Genomic DNA, 14,389 nt, shown 5'->3' with positions numbered 1-14,389 from the left:
TGTCAGCACACATCTTTATCTACAGTCACGGATGTTTTGTCACTAATAATCTTGTAATTTTGTGTTAGTTTCATATTTTCACATCCCACATAATATCTAATGCTTGCATCACAAAGGGTTTTACTTTTTAGGTTGTCTGAGTTGTAGTTTTGATACTATAGGAGTTGTAATTAAGTTGTCAACTTCTTCAATCGTCATTAATGACAATTTTCAACCAACAATATGTATTCTGTTGTTAATTGCCAAGAAAAATAACAAAGCTGCGGGACATGAGAAAATCGGTTTCTTCGAATAGCATTTTATATTCTTATAAAAATGGAGAGCATAAAGGGTTTTAACTTTATGCTGAACGTTATTTAAAGCATAAAAATCTATATACATGTGTAGCTTTATTTCAGAAATATAGATATACTATAAGGAATAGATGTCTTAATTGTTAGTATTATGGGGAATATTTAAATATTGGAAGTGGGAGGAGAGGGGGGGGGGGTATTTTATATAATTTTATATATTGTGGTGTATAATCAGTTTCGCATTCCATTATATACATATTATATATATATATATATATATATATATATATATATATGTGTGTGTGTACATATATATATATATATATATATATATATATATATATATATATATATATAAGGTAAAAAGATAAAAATGATACACGAAGACGTTTAGTAAAGATTTCAAATCTTCAGAAGCTTTGGATGAAAGCGCTAAAGCTGTATTAAACGTCTTCGTGTATCTTTTAAATTTTTTTTTACCGATTAGAAGTGTATGCAAAGCCAGAAAATAGGCAGATTTAAAGGAACAAGCCCTATAAAATTAGTTGAATTTCTGCAAAACTTTTCATCTTCTTTATACAACTCGCTAGTATCCTCTCCTACCAAACATTAAGGTCATGAACAGAGATATTGGTACCTCTTTAGTAGATTTTTCTTCTTCAAATTTAACCAAAGATAGAACTAAAGTTCGGATTTCCACCCAATGTCCTAACCCCATTTCCTTGATGTCTCTTAATTACGTTGTCTTAATTTTCACTATCTTCTGTCGTTAATGTATAGGTAAATATTGCATGTTGATAATACACCCTGAGTTTTCCGCAAGTCTTTAATTCCTTCACACCTTTACATTCTGCAAGCAGTTTCTCCGTTTTTGACGGAATCGTGTCAAACGACACGTGCGCCTTTCGTGAGTTCGTTTCCCTGGTAAGGTTTTGGAAATGGAAGAAAAATCGTCCCAGAAATTGCTTTTTTCAAGCTTAGAGATACATTACGTAATTTATTTACACATTAACTCCTGGTTACGGATTTATAAATGTCTAGGAGGCATGTACTCTTTGCATGGTTTTACGTGGGCACCACGTAATCAATAAAATAAAAACCTGGAAAGGGTTTTCAGTTTTTAGACGGGTATTAAAGGTGATTGATATGGGACATTATTTTTTACGTCATTTCGGTCATGTCTACTCCAAAATACTTACCTAAGCGGAAAACTCTGATTTAAAATTACGTATGTGGGGTTATCAAAAACATCCCCTTCTTTCTGGAGAAAGGCAGTTGATAACGGATTTAGAAATAATATACTCATTTTAAACCAGGCTTAGGTTCACATCGATTATCAGATTTCATATTCGTAAAGGTAATTTTGAATTTCAGAGAAAAGAAATATACAAATGAACAATATAAAAACAACCACTAAGCCTCTTCCAAATTCACTAACTTCAAAATTCTGTTGGAATAAAATCAACTGTATGTACTGTTAAATTCATGACTATAGATAAAAAGTAGGATGAAAAGAAACATCTCTAAAGAGTTCTCTTTTTCCCCCAAGTAAATATAAACAACTTTACATACCTCCGGATTTTTCCCTTACGCTTCTTTTTGCAGTTTAATCGATAGCAGATCTAGGATGTTAGATTCCCGGAAGAGAACTCCGGGTTTACGGGACGATTAATCTGTTTACTAGGGTAACTGCACTAGGGTGCATTTCTGAGACTGGGGATACGAGACCTCATGATGGAATGCTGATATCTCATATACACGATTAAGATAATAAAACAGAGTAAACAGAAGGGAAAATGATTCTATCTGTACCCGGATTCATCCGTCCCAATTAAAGGAGGATTCGGAAATTCGGCTTTCTTTTTAGCATTCAAAGATATTCCTTTTCTGTGGCCTGCAAATTCAGCATTTCTTTAAAGACGAAATATTTATCATTAGGCTTTTTTTTATTTTACTGAAATGTGTTTGCAGATTAAAGTAAATTATGCGAACAAAGCAAATTCCTATTCCGTGAAGTAAAATTCCTACTAGTTTTGTGCACTTTAAAACTCAAGATAACATGCACGAATATCGATTCGTTCTAAAGCCGTTTTATTCTATGAAAGACAGAAGTAAATCTTGATATTGATTAAAGCTAATGAAATATTTTAGTATGAAGTCTACAAAGTCCATTTTCCGTCAAATGAAGCGAAGATCAGGGGTCACTCGGTAAGCAACGGTTTAGTTCCGTCAATATCTCTGTATTTTGGGGGGAAGTTTCCCGGCTTTGGAAAATCACTGTTCAACTGGATGACTTAAGTTGTTTATGCATGAATTGTAATTAATTACTGAATCTACGCGGTTTATGTGAAATGTATACTAGTCATTTTATGTATAAATACACCTACGAAGTATAGTCATCGGGACGCAAATTTGTGGTCAGTTCTGGTTAAATGTCCGAAGAAGTACATTAAATATTTACCTTGATAGACTTCATTTGATCTGGCTTATACAACTCAGTTCCTATCGGAAAGGACCTCCGCATCTTCAAGATCACAGGTAGAACCTAGGTACATCTGTACCTCATTAGCAGATTCAGGTTATATTTTCTATGAAGAGTTCTTTCTGCTTCATTTGATACAATCTTAAAGACTAGAGGGCAGTTTTGCTATTAACGATTTGAAGGTAGGAACATAATACTTAGTGTGATATTTTTAAAATATGCTATGTAAGTAAGAGTTTTTAATAATAAAAAGAAACCTGTTAGTGTTGACTCCTCCGTATATAACATTATATAACATTCTTTATCATTTCGCAGAACCATATATCATGGTAATAATAAGGACATGTCATTTTTGCCCACTTAAATATATACAATGTATATATATATATATATATATATATTTATTAGAACACCGAAAAAATAACTCAACCGGTTTCATTTTCAATCTTAAAGAGTTATGACATTATTGCTGAGTTACACATTATATATTTAACTATAGTTTTTTTTCTTTATTATACTATTACTTGTGTGGATATTTACTTATATTTTGGATTTTATATATATAGTCGCCATTGATCCCACATTATGTACATACTTCTAAATGACTTTTCCTATCGTGCATGTTGTTTTATGTATCACTTGCTTTATAAAATACAAGATCTTCGGCTTCCTGATCCGTAAACTAAACTAAGGAACATAGACTATTTTCCGTACAAGTACTGACACCTGCTTCTCTACATAACTTGATACTTCTCTGCTTGATAGATAAACTGCAAGCGTGCTTCTTAATTCTATTATTTGCGATGCCCTTCAGCTCTTTTATCAATTTTATTTACACAAACAAATTTATTTACACAAGCAAATATTTCGAACAAGTCGCGCGTTTTTGTGTTAGATAATAGCCAAAATAGGTGCCTCATAGTGTACTTTGAGATTAAAGGAATTACTTGGAAAAGAACTGTTGTCAAGTGCTTTGTACTTCCTGCCAACGATCGCCACTTAACATACTACTGGGTATTAATATTTCATTCTAAATTTACTCCTAGAGAAGTGTATCATACATTTACAGAATACAGAGACGCACATGTATATCTGCATGTAATATACCTAAATGTAAGAAAAAGACATTTCACGATATTAGATTACAACAATAAATAAAACCCCATCCCACCCACCCCCCACCCCCCAAAAAACTCACAAAGGCATTGTGTAAGGATAAAATAAAATCCAAGTAAATGAAAATAAACTTTCCAAATTCAATGAAAGGCGAAGTTCAATATGATTGCAATATGATTTTCAAATTTTCATTTATTTAAGTATTCCGATGCATAAGCGTTAAATGTATCGGATGTTTAAAAACAAAGGAAATTTCCATCGTTTAGTAATCTGTTTATATATTCCAGAATTGCTATTTGCAAAAACATACCCCTACCACCGAATTCATGATCGGAGATATTTACGATAAATAAAAAATCTTACTTGATTTGTGTAGTTTGGAGAAGGTGTGTGTCAAAGCGTTTTACTTTTTATGTGAAGAATGCATTCATTCTGTATAAAGATTATGTCTCGTACAATTCAAAGCGTACATCTACTTGTGAATTTCCCCTGTACAACAAACCAGCAATTTCATCTTCAAGGAAGGGGGAGGGTCCCTCGGTGATTATTTATACGGGAATACCAAGACGTATAGAAAGACAAAAATATGACAGCGAAAATTCCATTTTATCCTGGCATTTATATTTATTTATTTTCAATGTATGCAAATCATCCGCGGTGACTGACTGCATTATAAAGCCTAACCAGGACGCCGGGAGCCCTCATTAACAGCTGAGAGCTCATCGCCTCAGATTGACAGCCGTGTCTTGCAATCAAATCGTACGTTTTTAATACTTATACCGCTTGCAAGGAAGTTGACAATTTCCTATTACAAAGCCAAGTTTAATTCTTACATGTTTCCGATATAAAATTGGTGTCGAGCCGTTGGATCAATTTTTAATTCTGCTTAATTCATGGTCAGTGCATTTTTTTTTCTCGATTAAAATTTCGTTCTTGATCAAGTTTGATTAATTTTTTTTTACGAGTATTCAGCGAAGTGTGTGAATGAAAGCCGACTTGTTGATAAAATAGCTTGCACGTAATGATAATAAAAAGATAACGTTTAAGAAAGATTTTAAATCTATTTCAAATTTCATTTGCATTTATATGCATAGTAGTATGCACAAATTTTATATCTTTAATGCAAAGTTGTGTCATTTTTAATCTTGTATTTTTATTTTTGTCTCCATTGCTCGAAGTGACTTTACACTAGAAATCATGAGACAAAGATGCTGTATGAGGCTCATCAAATGTTTTTTATTGATTGCAGATGTACCTTCCAAATAATTCAAAATAATCCGACATTATCATACATGTAGCTATGGTCTATTGATAATTGTAGTTCAGTATTTAATCTCCACTGCTCATACACGCGTATACACGCTTGAGCGATTTATTATTTTTATGTGCGTTATACATATGACTTTCAACAATGGACAATCTAGACGTCACTATATTGTGTTAGTGCTAGCTAAATACCAAAGCACGAATCATTCGGGATCTCTGTATTGTCTGTGGATTAAGATGTATATTTTCGACTTTCAGATAATTCAACAGAAAGGAAGGATCAGAGAATTATCGTCTAGTTAAGGTAAATATCTTTATTTCTAACCATACTGGCTACTATTTGTACCAAAGGCAAATAAGTTTATACACATCTCATGTAAACAGCATTGCATTGTGGCATTAAGATGCCAGTGGAAGAGGGAGATGATAAAGTTTTCCACTCTAAATGTAAATATTTCTATTTGGGGGGAGGGGATCTTTAGCTCTTAAATGAATTATGAATGTATTGCCATTTCATTATATTGCCAGGTAAAATGATGTCGAGATTCTATATTTAAAAAACTGTAAAGTCTGAAACGTTTACTTCATTAGGTCTTAAATATAATCCATAATTGTCTCAAATTTGTTCATATACATCACGTAAGACATCATCAATTTTTTTTTTCTGAAACGCGTTTGTTTGAAGGAAAAAAATCTGGCAGGAGCTACGTGTCTCTGGTGTGTGATTCATGAGTTACCGAACTCTTAAAACCTTTGCTTGATCATCAACATTCTCAGTCCTTGGCATTGTCCTTTGTGATTGTGATCGTAGTTAGTTACGACACACAACAAATGATGCGTTATTAGAACTTACTATTGTACATATGTAAGGCAGAGTTAATTCAATTTTTTCAGCATGACTTGGTTTAATGCCTTTCGTGGAGATTTTGGGTTTTCTTTCTATGGAGAAAAAAGGACGCCTGTTACCATCGATATTCAACTCGCTTGTGCTATCTATGCATGTGTTTTGGTTTCCGTGGCAACGATTATAGTTGCTATTGGCGTACGTGGAAAAGAAGTAAGTATTTTACAATGTCATTTACAAAATTAGCATTACAGTTATAGCTCTGAAAATACTATCATGATTAATCAACCTGTCAATCATCATCTTTATCATCATTGATGCAATACCAAAATTATCATGGAGAAAAAAATGATTGATTATTGATAGCTCTGCTTTCGAAATCAGAAACCTTATGGCCGATGAATTAACTTAAATGCAATACGCCTTCCCATCTTTTAAATCAAATAGTACGGCAGTGACATTAATAACAATTTCTTAGAAGATGAACAAGTGGCCTTTTTTAATTAATGATATTTTACACTTCCTGTGATCATAAAGTAGGCAGAGAACACAAGGCATCGTAAGGCGACACAGGTGGGTCTACAGGTAGGCCGCGATAAAAATTACATAACCGGCAACATCGTATTTGATCTTCTGTTACATTGTTCCTTGTTAATATCGCCAGCATATATTTTTATGCTCATTAAGTGGAGCATGTCACTTCACACTTAATTTAGATGGCCGTTTACCTTTGCTATTCAGATGAATCTGATTCAGCAATTCAGTTCGTTAATCAGAACCACGAAGTGTCGTACCGCGCCATTTTTAGCCCCATCTACAGTGTTTCGGAAACCATTGACTTTGATAGAAACATGAATTTTCTTGTTCTCTTTCTTGTTATACGAGTCACTCCTGCCCTGTAACTACAAAACATAAAACAAAAACATCACAGGTAGGCCGTGTTCATACAACACTTCTGTAGAGGACCAAGACTTTAGCAGTTTAAATATAGCATCCTGAACACCAAATTCGTTGTCTCCACAATTCCAAAATCATTATAAATGTGTGGCCCAAATTTTGGGTAACTCCATATGAAGCCAGAAGCTAACAAGCACACATACAACCCTGTCGTAGTACTGTTTTGTAACTCTCAGATACGACTAGGTTGTACGTGTATTTGAATTCTAACGTAAACTGCCACCAGAGCGTCGTAAAATAGTTGTAGTAATGGATTTGGTATCGTCATCATTATCATCATCATCATCTTTCGGTATCATGTGATGATCACAACCTCCTTGCCATCATCAATATTTTCTGTGTTGTTGCTCTTTCTAGACAGCTATAGTTGATTTGATTTACAATTTGCTTGCCTTCATTGATATGTTTGCCTCATTTTTGCATGTTGCTGTTGTTTCTTGAACTTGCTATGATTTCATATAAACGTTGAAGTGCTAAACGTGTTTTCGTCTGATTGTAATATTGGGTCTTTATCGATCGTTCTCCCTATAGAATAATCTCATTACTGAGGGAATTCCTTACCTTCTCATTAACCAGAAATCATGTTCAATGTCAATTTTACATGTCACTATTAACCTTGCTGACCTCGATGTGAATATAATTTATCTCTTCACCTTTATGGCAATCTACGAACGATTTTGAAAGATCATTTGAAGGTATTAAAGATATTTTTCTGAAAACGTGAAAATTTCTATTCTTTATTTCCTTTATACGTCACTAATTCTTGTTTGCAATAGAAACTAAAATACTCATAATGTTTATAAGGTGTGTCAAGTGTTGAATACGTTACAGACGTGTGCTTATCTCTACGAGATGAAATTTTAAAAATCCCAACGTTAAACATGTCAACAAAAATGTGACCCCGTCTAGTGCATGAATGTCGAGATAAAAAATATCGTGGAAAGTGATTAATTGTTATTATGTACTGTTTATTGTTCCTTAGCAATTACTCACATTTCCTCCCACAACATAACGACATGCCCCTTTATGGTTTAGAAACTTTTCATAGCAAGTTATGGGGTTATGTACTGTCAAACTAACATTGTATCAAATGCTTTTTAAAGATGAAATCTTAAAATATAGGGTAATTTTTATCTTTGTATTATTTGTAAAGTATTTAACGATCTTTTTGGTTTATTTTTTTAAGAGATGGGTTAATCTGATTCGAGCTGTGCTGAGCCTAGGCATCGGAACAACCATTATTTGTAAGTTCAAGATCACATTTGAATAGGAAAGGGTTTGCACCACGTCTTCTACAACAGTGCATGCTGTTAGAGAGCATCCATAAAATGGTGAAAAAACAGATGTTTCTGAACTGAAATAGGGTTTTCGTGGCGAAAACAAGCATTTCGTGTGTTATCTACAACATTTCCTCCAGTATTTCCCGGAAGTTTGGGATGTCAGACTATCTTTGCATACGACGTTTAAACATTTAAAATCGTGAACATAGGCAAATTTATGAACATGTTGAATGTTTACGTATTGTATGGTATTTGGTGCAAACTTAAAGATAATGTTATGGTGGAATGTTTGCATAAATTTGACAAGTTACCGTCAATTCAAGTGGTTAGTTGCAACACATGTCGTAATACAGAATTAAGCTACGGATATTAATTGATTATAATGTTTTATTGCTGACCAAAGGGTCACAGGGAGAGATATAAACCCAGACGGTTATGACTAGTAAAACATATTCTAACTGGTACCATTTAATAATTATACATGTAAGCAGCATCTGCACTGATTAACAAACGAAGCTAGAATGTAAAGCAAACATTGAGTCTTATTTCTTTTTATTTTAGTAACCTCTATGGGATATTGTTGGCAGTATGGGGAAGTCCGTGTGAAATCAACCTACGTGTATAGGTCAGAGGTGGAATTTTCGGGAATCCTCGGCATGACCGTTGGTCTTCGCAGAATCAATATTACATTGTCAGGTATTCAGTGCTTTTTTAAAAAAAAATACCTTTTGGGATAACTTTTAGAGTCTTTGCGCTGTGAATCATTTAAGAAAGAACCAATTTCTTTTATGATTAATTGAATATTATTTGGTTTATTGTAGGCAATTTCAATCAATTTAAAGGGGAAATAAACTACAATGAAGCAATAGACCTCGACAATGGTATGTTTGATTATATCATGTAGTCTACATTAAATTGTTTCCCTCGTCCACTTCTTCGTCATTTTGCGCTATAAAGAAACTAGATCCACACACACTTTACAGCAAACTTTGGTATTTTAGTTCGTGGACCGATCGAAGAGCTTCGGCATTGCTTGGGTAGAGGGCTTCCAGTTCCTGTTCTCCATCTGGTGGAGTACCTCAGTACTGATGTAGGTGGGTTGAGATGGGGGAGGAGTTACACTGGAGCTGGATATCTGTCTCATATCTTATTATGGTAAGTCTCATTGATCTTTTTCTAAAAGACTTAAGAACGTCTGTCTGGGTTAATGGTGAATTCATATAGGTAAATAAATTTTTATTTGCAGGACCTCATTTGCTTTCTGGATTCTCACGAACATTATGATAGTGACCGTGGTCTTCTATGGCGCCTTTTTATTGACCTTGACTGGGGTGACAATGGTTCTGGCGTGTGTCACTTTCCACGTGCTGCAGCCTCGACTTGCATTCAGAATTCTTGGAAGTGACATGGACTTAGTCACATACTATGGTCCCTGCTTTTGGGCAGCTCTTGTAATTGGTATGTACAATTGTATATGTTTATAAATACCTGTAATACCGCTTTATGCTCTCCATACCGCTTTTCTCAAATGTTAAAACGACGTCGATGGACAATATGGTCTTTTGCATGATGAAATATGTTATGTACATACATGTGTATATATATTTGAAGTATTTGGTAACTTGTTTGTTATTATGATGGACTTTGTCATCCTAGCAAATTGTAAATTTTATACTTGATATTCTAATTTTATGAAACATGTTAAAAGGGTGCATACATTATTCTCTTTATAACGTAGGTATCGTTACAACACTCACTGGCCTCGTCATAGTTTGTATGGACTACAAAATTCCCAAAACAGCAGCAAAATATATTTTGGTTGAGAAACCTTTCGTTAAGGAGGATGTCTTTACAAGAGAACAGAGGAAATCCATTGCCAGTTTACCACAACTGAAGGTAAGCATGATTGTATTTTACTTATCTCAGGAAAAAAAAACCCATCCCAATATGTAGATTGTTATGTGTAGATAACTTTCTGAAGCTAAGTTACCATAATGGATTTCTTTTATTAGTACGACTTGGGAAAGACATCCTCAAATCCATATGATATGATCAACCAAGGATTTGAAAACAGTGAGATTCTACAAACTCAGGAGAACAGTCCTAATAGTCAGAGTGACCGATTGAAAAGATGCAACACCACTCCTGGTCAGCTCTCCTGTTCGCCAGATAGCTCACCAGCTCGACGAGGATCATTACCGGTTCGTAGTTCGGTAGCTTCCCTAACGTCGATCAATGAGCACGAGTCGGAAGATTCTAATAGAAGTCCGAAAATCCACCAGTATTCTCCTCAAAATACCAGAAATGGTACCACAAACCTTCAGATGACAACCTGTACAACAATCGACGAAAGCGAAAGAGTCGATAAGTTAAAGGACGTTTATATTGACGTTGATATGCAACAAAACTCTCTGCATGGAACATTTAATGCTTTATAACAATCTCTGTAAAATTACTGAGTGCATGAGTCTGGTGCGATTTTGAAAATGCTCACAAAGTGTGTTAGTGCTGTAGTTGATTATGAGTGATATAATGATTGTTTTTCTACACCGTGATTGTCAAGAAATTCTGTCTCAGATTGTGATATAAACATAATCTATTAAATGTATTTATATGTGATTCCGAATGTGCCAAAGATTTAATCACCATAACGCAATGCATTATAAAATAACGTTATCCTTTCAAGTTTTATTCACCTTTTCAAACATTTCTGTCCATACAAACATTTATGTCCATACAAACATTGATTGTTGCCTAACATGTTTTTAGATATAGATGAATAGACTTCCGATACCATGTAAGGTGATTTTTAGTACACTTTAGGTATGAACTATGTTTAGCGGTAATTATTTATATCAATTCATCCTTTTTACACTGTTTATGTCAATGCTTGATGTATATGAACCAACCGTCTTTCAAATAGTATAGTGTTCAGTTTTATGTGGTTAATGACTAGGGTTACGTATCACAGATTTTGCTTTAATAATGATAAATTGTTTCAGTTATTGAAAAGCCTGTTTATAAACCTATCAATTATTTTGCCACCATTCCCTTTAGAGTGTCCTTTCATTCAATCAAACATTCGATCATGTTTGATTGATATATTTTTTTTCCATTTATCATATATGATAAACAAATGAAAGTAAATTTTCTAAAGAATTGAGAAGATATTGTAAATTATGATTTATTAATGTAGAGATTAATTCTCTATTGTTTTATCTAACGTCATATTTATACCACTTATGATCAGAGATGATAAACTGCCAAGTATTCCGTTCATTTTTGGTAATGATATTTGTCGATTTCATTTGTGAAAGAAATGCTAGTTTATTCACAATATGTGATAATACAATTAAGATTTCATTCTACCTTATCTTTATGAATATTGTCATTAGTTTGTATTCGCATAGAAATAGTATTATTCATAAAACACATTTGTCATTACCTTGAAGCTTATCTTAATAAAAAAGGATGGTTACTTTCATAATTTAGTGCTTAATAATTACACCAATTACTTTTTATTGATGAATGTCAAATAAAATTTGAAATAAAATTGTAGGTGTGGGTTTTTTTTTAAATCCTACCTAGATATACCAGATGCATGTAGCCATGCTTTTGGACGATATTCTCATTTGAAAAGAAGGATCAAGGAAAATCATATATACGTTTAAGTTTCATAAATCTCATAAAAACTTTGCTCTGGAGGGCTCCCACACTATAGAACACCTGGTCTTTGTTAATTTGATTCATAGTTATATTCTGAAATTTTAGAGTAAACTTTTATTTTGCGGAAGAGGTAGAAATGTTATCACAGGTATGTGCATAGTATATTAACTTCTAGACCCATTTGTAATGGTTATTTAAATACCAAACGGAAGTAAAAGAGAAATGATGGTTTTAAAAAAGGTCCATCATTTCAAACAAAAGATTTGAATTCACCTTTAGTACTGTTTATTTTTGGGTTATTATCAATCATAAGTTAACGATACATGAAAGCATGCACAAATGTAGCGTTTCGATACAGATGTATCCATTTTACAAGATAACCAAACATTCTCACAATAAAAATAAACCAGAAAGCAAAAAGAATTGCTTAGTTCGACCTGTAAAAGATGAATATCTACAATTTTTCTCTTTAATCAAAAACTATTCTTAAAAAATCGCAACTATACAAAAAAAATAAAAATAAAACCATCTTCAAATTACATGGGGCAAATAAGAGTATCAAGATATTTATGAAGCAATATTTCATTATCACCTGTATTATGGTGTTTACATGCAAGGTGAAGATAACGAACAGTGACCAATCTCATAACTCCTACAAGCAGTACAAAATAGATAGTTGAGCAAACACGGACCCCTGGACACACCAGAGGTGGGATCAGGTGCCTAGGAGGAGTAAGCACCCCCTGTTGACCGGTCACACCCGCCGTGAGCCCTATATCCTGATCAGGTAAACGGAGTTATCCGCAGTCAAAATCAGTGTGCCAAGAACGTCTTAACAATCGGTATGAAACATGTCAGACATCTCTCAACTGATTCGATACGCAAGAGCTTGTTCTGCGTATGAGCAGTTTTTAAAATCAAGCAGGCTACTGACAAACAAGTTGATGGTGTAGGGGTTCCAACAGTCTCGTTTAAAATCAACATTTCGCAAACTCTATGATTGTTATAACGATCTAGTTTGCAAATACAACAGATCATTGGGTCAAATGCTGTCTGACGTGTTTCATGCCGATTGTTAGGCCGCTCTTGGCGCACTGATTTTGACTACGGATAACTCCGTTTACCTGATCAAGATATAGGGCTCACAGCGGGTGTGACCGGTCGACATAGGTTGCTTACTTCTCCTAGGCACCTCATCCCACCTCTGGTATATCCAGGGGTCCGTGTTTGCCCAACTATCTGTTTTGTATTGTTTATAGGAGTTATGAGATTGATCACTGTTCGTAATCATCGCCTTTCATTATACACTGTTCGTTTTACACATTTCAATCTACATGTACATCAATGTAGTGATATTTTAGACGATATTGCAATTGTGAAAATGTAACGGAAAAACAAAAAAAATCAAATTTTATGCATTACCTTATCGATATATTAGAAATAATTTCACTATAATTCTCAGTATTGTAATTTAGGGCTACTTTAATATTAAGTGTACAGTATGCAAAAATATGCAAGTAGAAAATGTTTTATGGCAACACATAGGGAAGTTGTAATGCAGTATTAAGACTATGGTATTTCATGTATAGCCACTTGCTACTAAGTCCTTCGCGTTTTAGGGTGAGGATGCAAAGGCGAGGCTGACTGAGCGAAGTTGCGAGGACGACGAAGTGAAAGTACGAAGTAGCGAAACTAATATCGCTCCAACGCCTTTGCACTTTCACAAATTTGCTTCTTCGCATTGCAAGTTGTTGGTACGCATACATGAACAAGTGAAGATAACGAGCAGTGACCATTCTCATAATTCCTATAAAGAATACAAAATTAAGACTAATGAAACATGGACCCCCTGTAACCATCAGAGGTGCAATCACGTGTCTATGAGGAGTAAGTATCCCCTGTCGACCGGTCACACCCACCCTGAGCCCTATATCTTGATCAAATAAACGGAATAATATAATCCATAATCACAATCAGTGTGTAAAGAACGACCTCACAATTGGCATGGAACAAGTCAGTCAGCATTTGACCCAATGATGGGTTGGATTGGCAAACCAGATCATTTTAACGACCATAAAATTTGCGAAATGTTGCCTTTAAACGAGACTGTAGAAAACCCTGTAACATCAACTTGTTTGTCAATAGCCTGCCTTGATTTAAAAACTGATCATACCCAGAACAAGCTCTTGTCTATTTAATCATTTGAGAGGTATAAATACCATATGAAGGTGATAATGGAATATTGCTACATAAATATGGAAAGTTGACGATGGAGAAGCTCAAAATTCTGTTAAAAAGTTGTTATTGTTATTATGCCGTGAACATCTATGTTCAATAAAATATCTAAGTACGAAGCAGATATGGAATACTCTGTGGTGTCTCTTATTTCGAGTTCACTGGGATATATCGAATCGACATATGAAAATGATTATTGATTATAGATAAAACGTCGTCGATATATATACATGTAACTGTCAATCGAAGG

General features: G+C 34.1%; 2 protein-coding genes across 5 annotated transcripts in view; one reads left to right on the top strand and one right to left on the bottom strand.

The window, feature by feature from the left end:
• LOC125645917 (dual oxidase-like) overlaps positions 1 to 4,374 on the bottom strand; it is a 35,942-nt gene extending 31,568 nt beyond the window's left edge. Inside the window, exon 1 of one of the 2 annotated variants that reach the window (XM_048871932.2) lies at positions 4,255 to 4,374. The gene's annotated coding sequence lies outside the window, so the exon portion shown is untranslated. Of the gene's footprint in view, positions 1 to 1,865; positions 1,944 to 4,254 lie in introns of those variants that run through there. The other variant, XM_048871931.2, reaches the window with a different exon arrangement.
• Positions 2,682 to 11,791, top strand: LOC125645919 (dual oxidase maturation factor 1-like). Of its 3 annotated transcripts, none has more exons than XM_048871935.2 (10): positions 2,682 to 2,831; positions 5,416 to 5,461; positions 6,052 to 6,214; positions 8,145 to 8,202; positions 8,800 to 8,934; positions 9,060 to 9,119; positions 9,240 to 9,393; positions 9,485 to 9,696; positions 9,977 to 10,134; positions 10,251 to 11,791. In XM_048871935.2, the coding sequence occupies exons 3-10, from the start codon at positions 6,053 to 6,055 to the stop codon at positions 10,674 to 10,676; spliced, it is 1,365 nt and encodes a 454-aa protein (XP_048727892.1). In that variant the 5' UTR covers positions 2,682 to 2,831; positions 5,416 to 5,461; position 6,052; the 3' UTR covers positions 10,677 to 11,791. The 3 variants fall into 3 exon arrangements, with proteins under 3 accessions (XP_048727892.1, XP_048727891.1, XP_048727890.1); XM_048871934.2 differs by lacking the exon at positions 2,682 to 2,831 and adding an exon at positions 4,521 to 4,650; XM_048871933.2 differs by lacking the exon at positions 2,682 to 2,831 and adding an exon at positions 4,694 to 4,787.
• The last annotated feature ends 2,598 nt before the right edge of the window (positions 11,792 to 14,389 follow it).

The sequence above is a fragment of the Ostrea edulis genome, chromosome 6 (genome assembly GCF_947568905.1).
Source record: "Ostrea edulis chromosome 6, xbOstEdul1.1, whole genome shotgun sequence".
In the NCBI taxonomy this organism is placed as follows: domain Eukaryota; kingdom Metazoa; phylum Mollusca; class Bivalvia; order Ostreida; family Ostreidae; genus Ostrea; species Ostrea edulis.
Note: the sequence above shows the minus strand (reverse complement) of the source record. Positions and strands in the feature narration are given on the sequence as shown.